At 42.4% G+C, this 16,835-nt stretch overlaps 1 protein-coding gene across 1 annotated transcript; it reads right to left on the bottom strand.

Annotated features, from left to right (window-relative positions):
* Window positions 1-5,534: 5,534 nt before the first annotated feature.
* Window positions 5,535-15,662, bottom strand: LOC129199851 (fructose-1,6-bisphosphatase 1). Its single transcript, XM_054810910.1, has 7 exons — window positions 15,461-15,662; window positions 12,721-12,883; window positions 10,872-10,964; window positions 9,754-9,897; window positions 8,369-8,506; window positions 6,957-7,076; window positions 5,535-5,962 (listed from the first exon to the last, which is right to left on the bottom strand). The coding sequence occupies exons 1-7, from the start codon at window positions 15,628-15,630 to the stop codon at window positions 5,771-5,773; spliced, it is 1,020 nt and encodes a 339-aa protein (XP_054666885.1). The 5' UTR covers window positions 15,631-15,662; the 3' UTR covers window positions 5,535-5,770.
* Window positions 15,663-16,835: the final 1,173 nt, after the last annotated feature.

Genomic DNA, 16,835 nt, shown 5'->3' on the forward strand with positions numbered 1-16,835 from the left:
ATGCAGGAAAGAAGCCTGAGACGGGACTATAGCTCAGCAACCACTGCTCAGCTGCCCTCCCCACGCACTGAAATTAGTGACGTGCAGATCTAGTAACGTATTCTACTTGTGCGCTAGAATGCTTATGGTGTAAAACTCTAGCTGGCCGCCTAGCTGGAAACTGCTTCCCGGTAGCTGCCGCTCAGCAACAAGCTCAGCATAGCTAAGGAAAAGTGCACAATTTGCAAGGCACCAGAAATGAAGGCACAGGGTGTCCACCACGCTGCGACTCTGGACAGTGAAGTTCCCCTCCCATACCGCCTTATTCCCTGCTTGCTGACCCCCTTTTGGCCTCCTCCACAGAGGAGAGCTTTGAAGGTGTATGGCACATCCCAGGGGAATCAACAGGAGGTGCAGGGTGCATCTAGACATGCATTTATTAAAGATGGTTTATGTTGCTAGTTGGTCTGCTGCAGTCCCATTTTAATGACTTCATTCCTAGTCTGGTCTACTTGTAATGTTATAGGGCTTGCATGAATGAGTAGTACTGGTGAGCTGTGGCTTGTTTGGTTACAAAGTAATTGTCTCTTCAATAATTTACAAATGAAGCTTATCAGATTTAAGCCTGTCTGTGTCATAACTCACAAAATGAAATTTTACGTCGGCCTTGTTATTGTAGTGCACCATGTAAATATAGGTATGTTCAAGTTTGCAATTATATGGCCGAGCAATATATTTGGATCACACGATGCTAATGTGAAGATAGACAGAAATGTCACTGAACTAGGCATGTGCTATCTGGAACACTGAAATTTCAGATTTTAATTACAGCACTATCTTCCCACTCAGATAAGGCAGTAAGAACAATTATATGTTGTAGCCTTCATTTTACTTGTTAACAGCACTCTCTTATTTGTAAGCAGAAGATATGGAAAGTCCACAAGCAAAACAAGAAAATCTGGAGTAAAAGAAGAAAAGTTTCATTGACTTTCATTGTTATTGTTCATTTAACCCAAATTACTGCACTAAAACCAGGCCAGGAAGACAGAAACAAAATTCAGTAACAAAACATATATCCAGCTTTTTTTTTTTTGTAACTAGGAACTGCAGCTGTCGGCAAAGATTTTTGATTTCCCTTTGCATTCCTTTTTTAATCTTTAGCATTTCTGTAGCATTTCCTAAAAACATCTCTTCACCTACAAACAACACATTACTTGAGAGCTGTAAAGTGATTTGAATGCTAAGGTTTTTTCTACTCTGAAACCAGCCTCAAGCGAAAGTCCCAGAGACTGACAGCACTGAGCGTAAGCAACAAGTAGAAAGACACAGCTCAGCGCTGCTTGCATCCTGCGTGCTTGGCTGTGCAAATCAGGGCTTGGCTTAGCTTGGGAAGCTGATGATGTTTTTCGAATCTTATTCTAAGGAGCAGGAAGGACTGGCCAACAGAGCTCCTCAGGTGGAGCAACAGGCAGATTCTGCGCTACATCCTCTGAGGCAGTGGTGGAAGAAGGAAGTGATGAAGATTTCTTTTTCTCTTTTCTACCACTGTGGTCTAGTTAAAAGTATACAATACCATTCACATTGCGGGATAAATATTCCAGAGCACTTTTTGCCAGGTTAGGAGACTGACTTTCTTCAAACGGACTTTGTACAAAAACAAAATATAAAGTATTTAGGGAGCTCTGGGATAGCATGTGGTGCTATTAATAAAAGAAGGGGACAGGTTTCACATTATACATGCAAACAGATCTGTTGGCTTAAAGTACAGCCATTACATTCTGCATGTTATTTTGCCATCATGGCAGTTGCCAGCCTGACCAGTGCTAAAAAGCTTTTAATGCAAACTCTCTGCTATGTAGCTAGAATGCCATCGGGACACCAAATCAATCTAGCAAATAAGAAATGGGGTGGGGGTTGGCCTATGGCTTCTAACATTTGTCAAAACATCACGTGCAGATCTTCTTAACTGATGATTCCAAGTGATCTTTTACACTGGTCAAAAAGACAAAGTTCAGATCCTCTTCTAACAGAAAGTTTGTTTTGGCATTAGTGGTTCAAAGGGTGTTCTCAGAGCTAAGAAGTCCATTATTTGCCTTTTTCTTCTTCTTTTTTTTTTTTTTTTAACTGAAAAAATCCCCAAATGCTTTTTACAGGTACCGGATACTTTTTAGTACGTATAAAGCACAATGCTTTGAGCTGATGCTCAAATAACACTCCTTCAATAAGCACTTAACTTTTACACTCATATGTAAAGAACAGGACTCTATACCCAAGCTTTCCAGAAATATTGCAACCAACAGCGGAGCAAGAAGAGAAAAAAAAGAATAAATCTTGGATAAAGGCATGAGACTGGGTTGCATGAAAACTTTACCCTGTTTTGATAAATACTGTGATCCCACTGAATGGTGAAAACCTGAATAATTAAACCGGAAGATTAAGCTATATAAATAATTACTATTTATTGCGGGGTGTGCGGGGAAGAAATCGGATTGTTTCAAAAATGTGTGATGATTCTTTATAAGCCTGAGAACCACTTCGTAAGAGGCGCTGGAACAGCATAGAAAGGTTAAAAAAAATAAACACCTCAATTTGACAGATCCGTGGAAGATTTGCCCTCTAATATAAAGATTACACAAGAGCTCTCAGGGATGATTCACACTTCCACTGGCATATAGGCTAGCCCTCTGCCTTAAAGGTGACACCTCTTCTAACTGATTTGAAATGTTAGTTGCTTGGATGGCGATGGCTGAAATTGGAGCCATCGACCTTTCACCAAATGCCACAATTTAGCCTCCGAGCAGGGCAGTGGGTGGTACTGCAACGGGGACCGAAGGTGGACACTGTGACACACCAACCCTCCCACCCCGCGCCGACACGCAGGCTGAGCTCCGGAATGGGGGCTGTGGAAGGAGATTACTGAATAGTTCTCCCTGTCGGTGGCTATAAGCAGATGCCATTCAAATGTGTGTTCATCTATCACAGATAGAAAGAAAACCCCAGCTCGCAATGTGAAAAATGCTAACTATAAAATGTCTGCCTACAGGCAAAACCAAAACACTGGAAACTGACCTAGCAAACACAGGCAGTATTGCCTTTCCTTCTATAACCTTTACCTGCTGCCAGTATGGTGTCTTAAAAATAGATATATGCAGCCCCGGGATTCCTGAAGAGGTTAAGGGCAAAATACAGCTGAGGAATTACTATAACTAGACAAAACCAGCTGCTGTGGATACTCTCTGTCAAGTTGTGCCACCACACTAGTGAAGCACTGTAGTCCAAACTGATATATGGAAAACCAGAAAAAAGCTGTAAGGGTTTCAGACTGTCCTCTGCTTAGTGTATTAAATAAAAATAATGTGTCCAGCTGTGGCTCTGGGGACAGGTCGTATTAAAAACTTAAGGATCTAAAAAAGTTGTGCATGACAAGTCATGCACTTTCCTCCAGGAGCGGCATCCAGAACTTCGTAGAGGTTTAGGGTTCTTCTCAGCACATTGCCTGCTGTAGCTGATTTAGTGAGCTTGGAGCCTTTTAAAGTGCTACGGGGTAGGTGCCACAGCCAGCAAGTAAGGAAATGCTTGGTATAGGAGCATGCAATTCCTTTGCGAAGTGTTTCAGTGTGCAAGGTAAGCATCTCCAGCTGCTCCCAAGCACCTTCACCCCTCATCAAAGACAGAGATACTTGCCCTTTCTTTTGAAATCACAATGAAAAGACAAAGTAGATGCAAGGATTGCTTTTTTTTTTTTTTTTCATTTACAAAGTTGAGAGCATGATCATATCCCAGTGTTCAGCTGCTCACGTGAAGAGCAAGCAAGAGCAAGCAGCATTAGCCCTTGCACAGGAAAGGGTAGCCTCTGAAGAAAAGCCCTGGTCAAGGAGTTCCCAGCACACGGCTGTCCCACTTGCTGTCTGGTCGCACAAAGTCTTCCCCCACGTCACGTCACAGTGCTCACAGGTCATGGTGGTAAACCCTCTTCTTCCAGGATGGCCCCCAGACTGGCAACAAGGGCACCCCACTGGGAGATCTAGGTTTGAGCCTTCTCCCAGAGGGGAATTAATCAGAAATTAGACAGCATGGTTGCTGCTCGTGGGGTGCCTGATTTTGCAGGTGTGTATCAGGCAAAGTATGTAAGCCACAGTGAGCTCATTGCTCAGAGCAGAGTTTGTCCTACAGAGGAGCCAGACCCCGTGCAGGGCCAGACTTAGGCCCTCACAGCACAAAAAGCAAGTGCACAAGCAGAACAAAAGCTCAGTGGAGATTTCCAGGACTGTCCCAATCCTTTAAGGGCTCAGGTCCCTGAAAGCCCTGTCTTCACTAACAAAGCCTCAACAGAAACAGCATTTTCAGCAGAAACTAAGCCATTCAGTGCCTGCCAGAAACACACTTTGGAGAACAGATGCATATTTACACCCATCTAAGGTTTTGAGTATGCCTCCAAATGCCCCAAATGCAACCTGTGTCAGAAGAAGACCCCCCAAGTTTTTTTGGGTGTGAGCCCTCACTGAGCATGTCTTTGCACCATGGCCTGTGGGTTCCCCACATGCTCTTTTCTTCTTGTTTTACAAGAAGAACCAAGCTTAGACAGACTATCTGATGTGTGCAATATCCTCAGGCAGGAAGGTTCATAGCTCATTGCACCCACAGACAGGGGCTCCCAGACCACGGCTTGAGCGAACGTTGAGTGGCAATCTATCCAGCAGTGACATCCACCCGTCCCTTAGTTTGAGTTCGGCAAGTAAGTGGGCAGTGAGAAATGTCAGAGATTTGAGGATTTGGACTGATTCAAAAAGCCTGTGAGCGATGGCCATAAACCATGCCCAGACAGTTGGACAGCCCATCTCACTCCCAAGCACTAACGTTGTGTTCCCAGCAGCATGCTCTGAATCAGCATATTAAATGTCAGTGTGCTTTGTGGGGATCTTCGTAACTTACTTCTGCTTGCGCAGCAGAATCCTTTCCCACGGTAATGCACGCTCCCAAAAATAACACAAAAAACACCTGGTGGGGATTGCTAGCAACACATAGGTTCATTTTTTTGATCAAGCAAGCAGGTTGCTTTCTGGCAAATATAGCTAGCTCACCACAACAGAATGGTAACAAGCTGTCTACACGTGCTCTTTATCCAATTCAAAATCCACCTCCAAAGTGTCATTTTCCGTCCTTGTGTAACTGGATCTGATAGAGTGCCAACTGGCAATATTAACAGTGTGTGTTATACACTAACATACATGTTTCACAAACGCTAATTCTCTATTAGGATAAGCCCAGACTGAGGTAGCTTCTGGGGCCTGGAAACAATATGTGAAGGTGTCCACATCAGCATTTGTACTTAATGCCACAGAACTAAAGACTGGTCTAGGAAAGGTCACTTACTAAGAGGCTGCTGAGTCCTCCCCTCAAGATTTTTATAAGAGAACAGTCAGATAGTCTGGCGACAGTCTGTAGGTTGTCTGAGAAAGTTGAGTCTTTCCCTAGTTATTTAATGCAACACAGTATTTCCTTGTAGCACAGCGGCTTTTGTGTAATCACAAATGATAAATGAAAAAGCAAACATATTTTCCCCTTGCTTTTACTTTTAATGCTTTCTTTAATGCAATCTTTTAATGCCTTTCATTGCACAATGCAATTGCACAAGATTTCACTTTAAAAAAAAAAATCTTATGAAAATATGGCTCATTTGCTCTCTTGCTACAGAGGTCAGACAGTTCAGTCTTGCAGTACTGTGCTGTGTTCTTTGGTTCAGCTGGAAGGCATTTCTTCCCACCTGCACAGTGGCTGCAGCAAGCTTTCTTTACTTAACTGAATGCTTCTTGACTATCTCAAGGTACTCCTTCACATCGTCAGGAGATCCCAAGACAACAGGCGCTCTTTGGTGGATATCCTCAGGCACTATATCTAGTATTGCTTGATGCCCAGTTGTTGCTATTCCCCCAGCCTTCTCAATAACAAAAGCCATAGGATTGCATTCGTAGAGCAGTCGCAGCTAGAAGACAAAAATCACAGTGGCAATGGTCAGCCCAGGCAATGCTGAGAATCATGAAATGTAAATATATTTGGCGTTTGATTTAGAACCAATCAACACTCCAGGTACCCATATTTCATATGAGCTTTTGACTCAAGAATAAAATTATGTGGATATTTCTTTCAAACAAAACACAGTGAATACTAGATTTGCCCAATCTGAGTGCTTTCTCCATAGCTCATGTTTGCCTTGTGCTCTTTGCACAGAGATAAAGCTTGTATGTAGGACACAACCTTTAACAAGGCAGCAGACCACGTAGGCCTCTGTGAAAAGGAAGAAAAACACTGGCCCTGCGTGTGCCATTAGATTTCTCTAATGAATAACGGCAACTTATCTGCAACCTGAAGCAATAATTTATGGACAGTTACAAAACAGATGAAAGGTCTTTGCTGAATAAACAGTCCCCTTGTCAGCCTGTAAGCGTTTGATCTTCCCTGACAGACTGTCGTCCTAGCAGAGGCAGCCAGGCATAGCTCCTCCAGATGAGCAGCGTTACCAAGTACAAGATGCAAGTGTTTTTCTCTTTGGCAGAGCTTCTCCTAAGGGGCTCGTTACCTTTAGGCTTCTTACATATTAGCTTGAAATAGGAATCTCAGGGTAATGTGGGGTTTTTTTGCTTTATAATGTTTCGCTTGGTTGGGGCCAGCATGGTTTGGGCTGAAATGGTATGAAGAAGCCTGTTTGAACAGCACATCCCTGGTACGTTCCGTAATCTGAATATGTTTGGGGATAAAGAGAAGTCAGTACAGTTGAAACAGGTTAGCAGCAGCCCTGAGATAGCTGTCTGACAACAGGTTGTTGTCACTTGTGACAGTGTGCAGGAGGTGGCCATACCCACACACCAGAGATGCAAGCTACCAAGTTATAAAAAACATGTTCTGCAATCAAAATACTGATCTGTGATAGTGAAATATCTAGATAATGTAACATTTTCCATAACTGGGCTTATTTTTACCTTTCCTTTGGGGCTTTTGGAGTTCGCAGGATACAGAAAGATTCCTCCATACACCAGCGTGCGATGCACATCAGCCACCATAGATCCTACATACCTCCCACCATATGGTGAACTGCCATCCTACAGAAAGATATTTAAATAAATGTAACTTTTGAGCACATCAGGGTAATCTGTTCCGTCTCCTCCCCCTTAGAGGTCCTAACATCTAACTTCTCCATATTGTGATTAAGTGATAATGTTCAAAGTAGTTTTGGAGAAAATTTCAATTTCCTCCTCATTTTGTAATTGGGAAAATCCAAGGAAAAGGACTGACAGAAGATTTCAGGATAGGTGAGTGCTCTAGAAACAGCAGTAGAAAATACATTGCTCTAACCCTTGGAAAATACTGCATTTCTAGTAGCAAAAAAGATCAAGTGCTAGGAACTGATGGTGGGTTTTTTTTCTTTTGCAGCAGAAAAAATTATGAAGGACCAAAAGAAGCGATCTTTCCTACTTCTTCTTTTGCCAGCTTCTACAACTTTTTCGGTACAACAAATTCAATAGTTGACTGCTGATATTATTTCCTTATTATACTCCAGAGAATACATTTTAATATCTAAATAAACAACACCTTAAGCCTGGCACAATGCCAGATGAAAACACCAGTCTTTGTTCAAAGCAAGATCAGGAAGTCAAGAAGGGACATGAACAATTAACAATAGTGAATGTTTACACTTCATCAGCGACATAATAACTCCGGTGATGACAGGCGTGAGGCATGAGAACAGACATGATTTTTACTCCTCAGACCTTCAGGCCTCCTGACACCAGGAAACTGCACGACCACAAATTGGACCCTGAAACTACACGAGCTCTTCAAGTGAGAGGCCCCCTCAAGATCCAGCTCATGTTGCCACTGAGCAATGACCCACTGCCCTCCCCACCCGGCTCTCCATCTCCTCGGACGCTGCAGTGAGGAAGCAGCAATCTAATACACTTCAATCAAATTTCTTCATCACCAGATGAGACTTCCTCTCTACTTGGCTACCAAATACCCAGTTTTGCCTCCAGCACCGTTACTCCAGGAAGGAAGATAAGAAAGAGAGACAGACAGAGAGACAAAGAGAAAGAAAAAGAAAGAAAGAAAGAAAGAAAGAAAGAAAGAAAGAAAGAAAGAAAGAAAGAAAGAAAGAAAGAAAAAGAGAAAAAGAAAGAAAAGTGTAAAAGAGTTGCAGCACGGTACTGAAGGATGGTGAAATATCTGGTCACATCAACTGCTGCTCTAATTATCAGTCCTACATGAAGATACAGTTTCAATAGACAAGAAAGGAAAACAAGCCCTGAACTGTGTATGAGACAGTGATTGATCATAAAGTTGGAAATTATGAGTGTGGCTTGTCATCAGAAAGTTTATCTGAAAGAGGATCTTTTACCTCCGGGAATTTCTTCTTTTTGAGATACTCTGTGACTGCAGGATCAAAGTATTTAGCATAGCCTTCATTGAGACTGTAGATATTTCCCTTCTTTTTGATTTTCACATCCCTATCCACCAAAATGAATTCTCCAATTGCCTAATAATAAGAAAGAAAAACAATTTGTTAACGTTAACTGCTCATTTATTTACAAACCAAGGCAAAATCCAATCATACACACAATTTAGGAAAAATTGGCTACAGCTGCCACTTTCTTTAATAATTCAGTACCTACGAAAAAGCAGTATTTGCAGTCTAGATGCAAAGTGTTTTGTTTATCCGTAAACCAGAGACAGAGCATGAATCCTGGGGTCATGCAAGCTTCTTCATACCACCATTCCCAGCTCTCTATCACTTTTCTATGCCAAAAAAATGCTGTTGCCTGTAAATTTATTTAGGTCTCCACTCTTTTACTAGACCTACAATAAATGTACAGCTCTGAAGAGTTTGGAAACTGAGAGTGCCAGCTGATGCAATGCATAGACATCTTCAAATAGCTGTAGACATTAATAAATTCCAGTTCATCTTAGCTTGGGCTAACTGGAAGCCTGGAGTCAAGAGACCCAATCTCTGTAACCAAGGGATGGTCTGTTTTATTTTTCACTAAAGTAAATTTCCAAGTTAGTGCTAAAAATAAACAAAATCACATGCATGCATGCTCAAAGTTAAATCTGCTATCTGAATATAGACAAAAATATATGCAGCTACTTAAGCTGTTACTGAACAGGGAACACCAAGTTTTATTTCCTGCTGCTTGACCACTCCAGATTCTAAAAAATTAATACTGGCAGGTGGTACAGCCTCACTAACTGATTACAAAAAAACGGGTCACTAAAGCAAACTACTTTCTGCTATGATCAGTATGATTTTATTTTAAAACCTGTACAGGCAAAGTGTGCTAGAACATGAAACGCACCCACACATGTCACTTACTCTTTTACACATCATGGTAGGATCTGAAAACACAGAAGAAGGTTAAATATTTCTGCTTCTCTGGTTTAATAAGGTCCTAGCATTAAGGAAAAGGCAAACAATTCTTAAAGGGTGTTCTGCATTGCAGGAAACAGCTCATTTTAAATATCACATGATTTGGCACATGCTGTATATTTGCTTCACTGACTCGGCTGTCTTCCCGTTGTTGAATCATGCACAGCACCGCTGCAGCGAGCAGGCAGAATGCAAAAGTCTCTTGACACTATTGCTGATGGGTTATTAAGTGTACTTCATTTCTCCACCTTAGCTTGAAAATTGCTCCTTTGTTTGATTTTTTGGGGGGACAAACAGTTCTTCTGGACAGTACCTTGTTATCCCTAATAAGGAAACAAAGAAACAGAAGAGATTCTCACCGGATCCAGCATGAAACAGTTGACGCCTCCAGCAGAAGTGGCCAGTACCAGCATTGTGGCACTCCCATAGAGAGCATAACCAGCTGCCACAAGATTGCGCCCTGGTTGTAAAGCATCTTTCCCAGAAGGTTCGTCAGGGGACACCTAGAATAGGAAGGAGCACACTCAACTTTACTTCATTTCAATAGTTCTTATGTAACTGGACTCTCTGGGATAGGAATGGTCTTTTACTCCATATCCATGCATGAGGTGGCACAAATGCTTCCACGATCCACCACTGAGATTCCTACTGGATGCGCTAATACAAATTATACGGAGGAGACAAACACATTGATCTAGAAATGCTCTTGTATAAGCCTAGTTGGAATGCAGGAAGCAGGAAAGGATTAAGGAGATAATATAGAGCTGTGCACCTCCTTGCAGGTGATGATGAACATAGCTTGGAGGAAAACTCCGAGGCACAGTTGAAAAGGAAGCAATGAAACATGACTCACGGAGTTCACAGCTGATCAAAAGTACTTGGGATATTTTGTTTTGCTTCATACAAGAATAAAGTTGAAAGTAGTCACTTTGGGATGTATGACAACATACAAAAGATGATTAAAATGCTCATTTGGGTGTGTTTTATCTGACTGAGTTTTTCCCCCCATCTTGTGACATGTAAGTCCGGTATTTCAAGCTCCTTCAGACAAGGCTTCTACCTTTCAGTGTGAATTAGACATTTCAAATGCACATGCCATGTTTCAGCTCCAGTTTGTGTTTGAAGCCTGTCCTCAGGCCAACAGGACTATTAGTACAGAGAACAAGAAAGCACATTCCCCAACCATGTGGTATTTTGTCTCAGCACAAATATTCATGAAATCTAAGACCTGATTTGTTTGTAAGGGATAATATCAGCCAGGCTTCCATGTATGTATAGGTACCTCATCTTCTAAGATGTAATGCCAACGCCTCACTAATGTTTCATACAAGTGTCTGTGAAACAGCAGATTTAACTTAAAGCTGGTCCTGAAAGTCTCTTTTACAAACAAGTTCAGTTAGATTTTATTAAGTCTTCACATGCAATTGTAGTTCATCAAAATACAATAGTTTTTCTATCCTACAGGAAAGCATTTTACCTTTCTATAGATGGCAAAGATGGTCCCAATGGAAACAAGACAGTCAATGTTCGATGAGCCATCTAGAGGGTCTATGCAGACTATGTATTTACCCTAGAAAATACAAAAAAAGGGAACAAGCAGCTTAGTGACATTATTTTATCCACTTCCCCCAAATAAAACTACTTCAGTTTTCTCAGAGACTTTCAAAACAATATAAACTAAAAGGCTTTTATAGATTTTGAAGGAAGTGAACTCAAATGTTCGAAGTTCTTTGGCCCAGATTTCATTCTTGATTACAACTGTGTGATTTGTGCCACAGCAGAACCTGGGAAATCTTTAAAGTAATAGATGATGAGACAGGAAAGGTAAAGTTTTCCTACACAGGTTTATATATATATATGTGTGTGTGTATATATATATAAAAAAGAGAATACTTTTTAATTATTAGTTTAACTTCTTTTATTTAATTAATGCCAATCCATTTTCATAGGCATCTTGTAATATCTACCATTTAGGCTCCACTTTCTCATCTCTAACAAAATGGCTTTCTGAATTATAAGGAAAAAGACAAGGGAAGAAGGTCAGGCTTTTTCATGTAGAGCTAAAATTAGAGATATTAAAAAGGCCTTTAACACCTGACATTCATAAACTATACATTTCACTTTGCTGCATGTTCCACTTTAAACTCCTTAATGAAACACTGTGCTCTGAATGGACAGATACTCAGAAATTACCTTAGCCAGTCTGTTGTCTTACCCTGGTTTTTGGGGTTACCACCCCACTCCCCCCTGCGTGCCCCCCTCCACCCCCAAAAGGGTCCCTGCCTATTGCTGTGTTAAGGATTCCTATAAGTACAGGAAATTGCCAGTACAGGGAAAACAGTTGAATCAACTGTGTCTTTTATATAGCTTGTTTTCCCCTTATTTTATTCACGTTCATTGTAATGATCATATGTAATAATAGTGTTTATTTGCTTTTCATTTGATTTCACCCTGCATGCCAGAAGCTTATTTAAGTCCAGCAATGCTCTACTCTGCAGGTAGGAATTCTAGGTAGGAATTCTGATAAAAACACCATATTATCTCACATTCAGTTTAGAAAAGCATTAACACTGAGCCTCCCTCAGTGATCTTTGAGGATCTAAAATCATAGTTGTTCAGATCTAAAGCAACCTTTGCTCACCCAATGCCTACAAGATCAATTTTGAAGATTTCTCAACAGAGAGAGAAAAAGATAACTGCTTTAACAAAGCAAACATTATTATATTTTCTACATTATGTTTTAGTTTTTTGTTTTCACTAAATTTTTACTCAGATTTCTACATCATCACACCAAAATATGAGCTAGAGGGAACTATCACTCAACAAATGCATGCAGACTTGGTAATATAAATAATAACAAATAAGGAAAAATTATTTTTATTTCATTGTTGCTAAGTCTTTCATGGGCTTCAAGGAGAATTTGCTTCACTTAAAGAATTTGACCTACATAGAAGAGCTCCCCAGTGTTCTACTGACAAAGCTGCTTTACGAAAGGGCTTGACTGACTCGGAGCATAGTTCCAGAGATCAGATGGGATAAACAAGAAATAAGTTTCCTCCATAATTAGGAAAGGGTGGGCAAAAATGAAGGTGGGGAGGAACAACAGAGAAAAAAAAATAAAACCAACAAACATCAGTCTTGAGAGCAGAAATAACAGGACAAGTGTTGACTGACACTCTCTGCACCTGTCCCCCCTTCATTTGCCAATACAGAAAAGCATATGTTTTCGGACATTTTTAGCTCAGTTTCAGTTTCTCAGATCTGAAACAATACACCTGAAAAGGCTGATTTGAAATAAAGCTGGGAGAACCTTTAAAGCTACTAACCCTTTTTTCATTTTCCACTATCACAGCATCTTTGTTTTCTTCTGAGACGATAACACAGGTACTGAAGGAAGACTTGAGCATGTTAATCACCAGGTCATTGGAAAGCATGTCCAACTTCTTTACTTGATCTCCTGTCACATTGGTAGACCCAGCAATTCCATAGCTAGAGCAACGGCAAGAGAGAGCATTTCGTGAGAACAGGGCGCTCCGTCTTCCAATGCGCCCTGTTTCTGGCAACCTTAAATTTGTAAAACAAACAGCACTTTTGGATGCTATGTCAGTTCTCTAAGCCTGGTTTTTATTTACTGTCCAGTGGATTCTTGCTGAGACCTGCTAACGTCAGCTGTGGTGGCAAATCTAGAAGGCACTGAATATAAGGAACACAAAACAAGGAATCACCTGTCAATAATCCCTAAACTACAGGCAAGCAGAGCCAGAGCAGGCTGTGAAGGCTGAATTACAGTAATTGTGTTATTGAACGAGCTCTTGACTTGTAGACCTAAATACTGCCCCGGAATCCAAGGCTCAGATATTACAGCTGCATACCCTAGAAGCTACGCCTTTGTTAGAAAACTTATACTTGAAAAGTAACAATGAATCTGACGACATTAGTTACACTGTAACTTCCTATGCAATTTGCTCCTGGTTGGCAATGTGATGTACAGATTGCAGTAGGAACACTGCTCACAGATAAATCGACGTTTTTATGGTTCAACTTTACAGTTTCGATGGTAAGTAGTAAACATTTCCTTGGGAATAAAACTGAGAAATACAAATACGAAACACAAAGAAAACCCTGCCAGCTAATCAGAATCAAACCATCCGGCATCAGGAAGTACCAGGAGACCCTGTGATAGGTGATTTCGAAAGCATGCAAAACAGAGAGAGGGGAAATTTAGCTCTTGGGAGAGAAAAACAATAGCCAGCTCTGCTTACATTCAGACGACTCTTACGTACTTCAGCTACGATTCATTGATTAGCTGAATTCTGGTATTTCAGGTTTTCATAATAATGCTGAACACACTACTTTGGATGTACTGCATTTACTCAGTTTGATGCATGAGACAAAGAAAAAGACCTAGCATAATTCTCTGTCCTTCTCTCTCTCTCTGCTACAGGGGCTTGAACATTTTTCTGCAAGTGTGAAAGTGCTTTTAGAAAAGAGCGTACTTTGGACGCTACGCTTGCGAGCAGAGGCACAAATCCTCATCCTTAGAGTAAAAACTCCGTTGGGCCAGCAGCAACAGCTCTCAGACCTCGTCTGTTGGGGAGTCCTGGGAGGGGACGGCACGGTGCCCTGCACGGAGACTGCACCTGGGAAGGGACTGTGGCTTCCCCAGCTGCTCTGCACCTCTGCTGCTGGGCAGCACCGAGCATGCAGCTGAGCCTGGGGACGATCTAAAGAAATGGCAATCCCTGCTTGTTCACATCCCCTGACAGCCAAACAAAATCCCACCATCGGTTGCAAAATGCAGTCCCACAGTGGGAGATGTAGTGCTCAAGGAGGCTCATAAGCCTGAAGCTGCTTACACCAGGTCTGGTGGAGAGTCAAATCCACCATAGGGGATCGATCATAAGGCAAGGCTATCAGCACAGGTATCGAACCTGTGAGCAGCTGTCAACAGACACACACGTAGGACACGTATGGAACGGGACTTTAGACTGTCACAAATCAGGACACAGATGGGAAACCCTGGTCTTTACCAACAGACATAGGAGGCACGTGAAAGGGTTAGCACATAGCAATTAAAAAACTATCACAGTTATATAAAGTCTGAAGTCAAGACAGAGAAAAATAGTTCTAGTATATGTAAAGTGGAGGATTCTTATTCTCTCTTGCACTTGGTTCTTCATCATCTTCACTCATCAAATTTTTCAGCTCTCTGATACATTTTGCAGTAAATGCCACAGGCCTTTTCCTTATTGTGTTTTCCACTACATGGTTTGTAGAGGCAAATTCATTTTCTCCCTACTACATTTTCCATTAAGTAATGAAGCAGTCCATGTCTAAAGTCCTGATCAGCATACAGTTTGGCTTGTCCACAATGTGTAAAATACTTAGGGAGATTATTTACCTACAACCAGTTTCAGTTATTTAACATTTCAAGAGCTCTAATTTCCTTCTGATGCATCTCCAGAGCAGCTCCCCTCTGACTGGCTGACTACAGACACTACTGCTCCTAACCAATGCTCCTTCTAAAGGCCTTAGACAACCAAAGCTTCATAGAGAAACTCAAGTTGCTATGACGCACTACAAAAAAAAAAAAACAAAACCCAAAACAAAACAAAAAACCAACCCACTGAATTTGATTAAACACCTCATAGCATAAAATGGTGCTTTGATATTGAGCTACTGACTACAATGAGCAATAATTCAGCCATATTTTGGCTGAATTTGTCTTTCCGTCTGTTCATTTGGTCTTCTGCTTTGAAGCACCCAGACCTGCTGAGGGTTTGCACGAAGGTCCATCAGCAGCAGGCATCAGTCACAAAGATGGCATGCCTTATATTATTAAAAAGTCTTGGGATCTGTTTTGCTTGAGAAAAACAACAGCTGAAGATGCAAAAAGAGTTACTTACAGCTCTGTGCAAGAGGGTGAGTGGATGCAACACCACTCACGCGCCTTTCGGGTGACACCCCCCCACCCTGCACCCGCGGGGATGCGGAGAGGTGCGGGATGCTACCGACGCTTCCCTCCCGCCCCCCCCCCCCCCCCCCCCCCGCTATCCCGGGACTTACAGGTTGGCGATGCCCGCTTTACGGACGGCGGTAGAGATGGCTTTGATGGCCGTACAGAGGGAGTTGAGGAGCTGCGTGAACTCCCCGGTACCTTTCGCTCTCCTGCCTTCCTCCATCACGAAACGGGTCATGGTGATGACATTGGTGTCGAAAGCGGAGCGGTCCGTCATGGTGCCGGCGATGGGAAAGTGGGGCCGGAGCAGTCTCCGTCGCCACTAGCCCCCGGTGGGGCGTGGCATGGGCGTGGCATGGGCGTGGCCGGGGGCGGGGGGTAGGCGGCCAGAACCCCGGGGCGGGGGGGTATCCCCCCGCCCCGGGGTTCTGGCCGCCTACCCCCCGCCCCCGGCCACCCCCTCATCTCTCCAGGCTGGAGGAAGGCGAGGATGGAGATAAGGACAAAGAGAGGGGTCCCGCTCCACCTCCCCCCGCTCCCGCTCCACCTCCCCACCCGCTGTTTTGTGTTTTTTTGGTTTTGTTTCTTTTTTTTTAACCAAATCGTGTCTCATTCCTATGCATTTGTGGAGGGCGGGAGGAACTGTGATTGAGGTATCCGGTATGCGAATAGCACAGAAAGTGAATTGAAGCAGGCGTGGTGCTGGCTTTTAGTGTTTGCAATGGTGGCACTTCACTGCTCATTGCTCCTGAAAGCGCGGCCAAAAATTGAGAAGTCCGCTTAGTTTCACCGCTTGATTGCAAAACTCCCGAGTCGTGGCATTTGGGTTATGGTGAACTTGCACACAACCTACAGAGCAAGGTTAGTGTCTCCTGCTTCACGGGAACGCTCTTGTCCTGACGCAGCCGTACGGGAAAAACACACATTTAGTTACCAATTCTGTCAAGTATTAACTACTTCTGTTTAAAGAAATCATGCTAACCCCACGTGCACCAAAGTATCCAACACCATAAAAAAGCTGCAAGAAAACAGCCACGGGCAGCTGGACCCAAGGAAATTTTTATAACAAACTCTCCAAGCCTGTTGGATGGAAAAATGTAGCTCAAGTCCCACTCCAACAGCCAGAAATCAATGCACCTCATACAAATACTGCTGCAAAACACACCTGAGAAACTAGACCCTCCTGAATCTCACTGCTTTTGACTCCAGTCTTCCTGACTGGCAGCAAAATCAAGCAATATGTTTTGCTGCTAGTTTTTGATCAGAAGAATCCAGGCACTATTAAGTGAAACCAAGTGCACCAAACACCTGACCCCAGATACACCCTTTCAGACCCTAGATACACTCTTTCACACAATAATTTGATAAACACAAATCTGGATATGGACGATCCACTCTGTATGGAGTAGATTTCTTGTACTACTCATGGGTTTATGTTTGCATTATCTAAGGAGGTAAATCCAATAAATTTTGATTACTTTT

This window comes from Grus americana, chromosome Z (assembly GCF_028858705.1).
Source record: "Grus americana isolate bGruAme1 chromosome Z, bGruAme1.mat, whole genome shotgun sequence".
Taxonomy (NCBI): domain Eukaryota; kingdom Metazoa; phylum Chordata; class Aves; order Gruiformes; family Gruidae; genus Grus; species Grus americana.

What these genes read in the sequence shown, in the direction of transcription:
- LOC129199851 (XM_054810910.1), bottom strand. Translation starts at nt 15,630, where the DNA reads ATGACGGACCGCTCCGCTTTCGACACCAATGTCATCACCATGACCCGT. An exon ending in AAAGCGGGCATCGCCAACCT is followed by an intron (nt 12,884 to 15,460) that starts GTAAGTCCCGGG and finishes CCGTTGCTCTAG; the next exon opens with CTATGGAATTGCTGGGTCTA. An exon ending in TAGTGGAAAATGAAAAAAGG is followed by an intron (nt 10,965 to 12,720) that starts GTTAGTAGCTTT and finishes TGTATTTTCTAG; the next exon opens with GGTAAATACATAGTCTGCAT.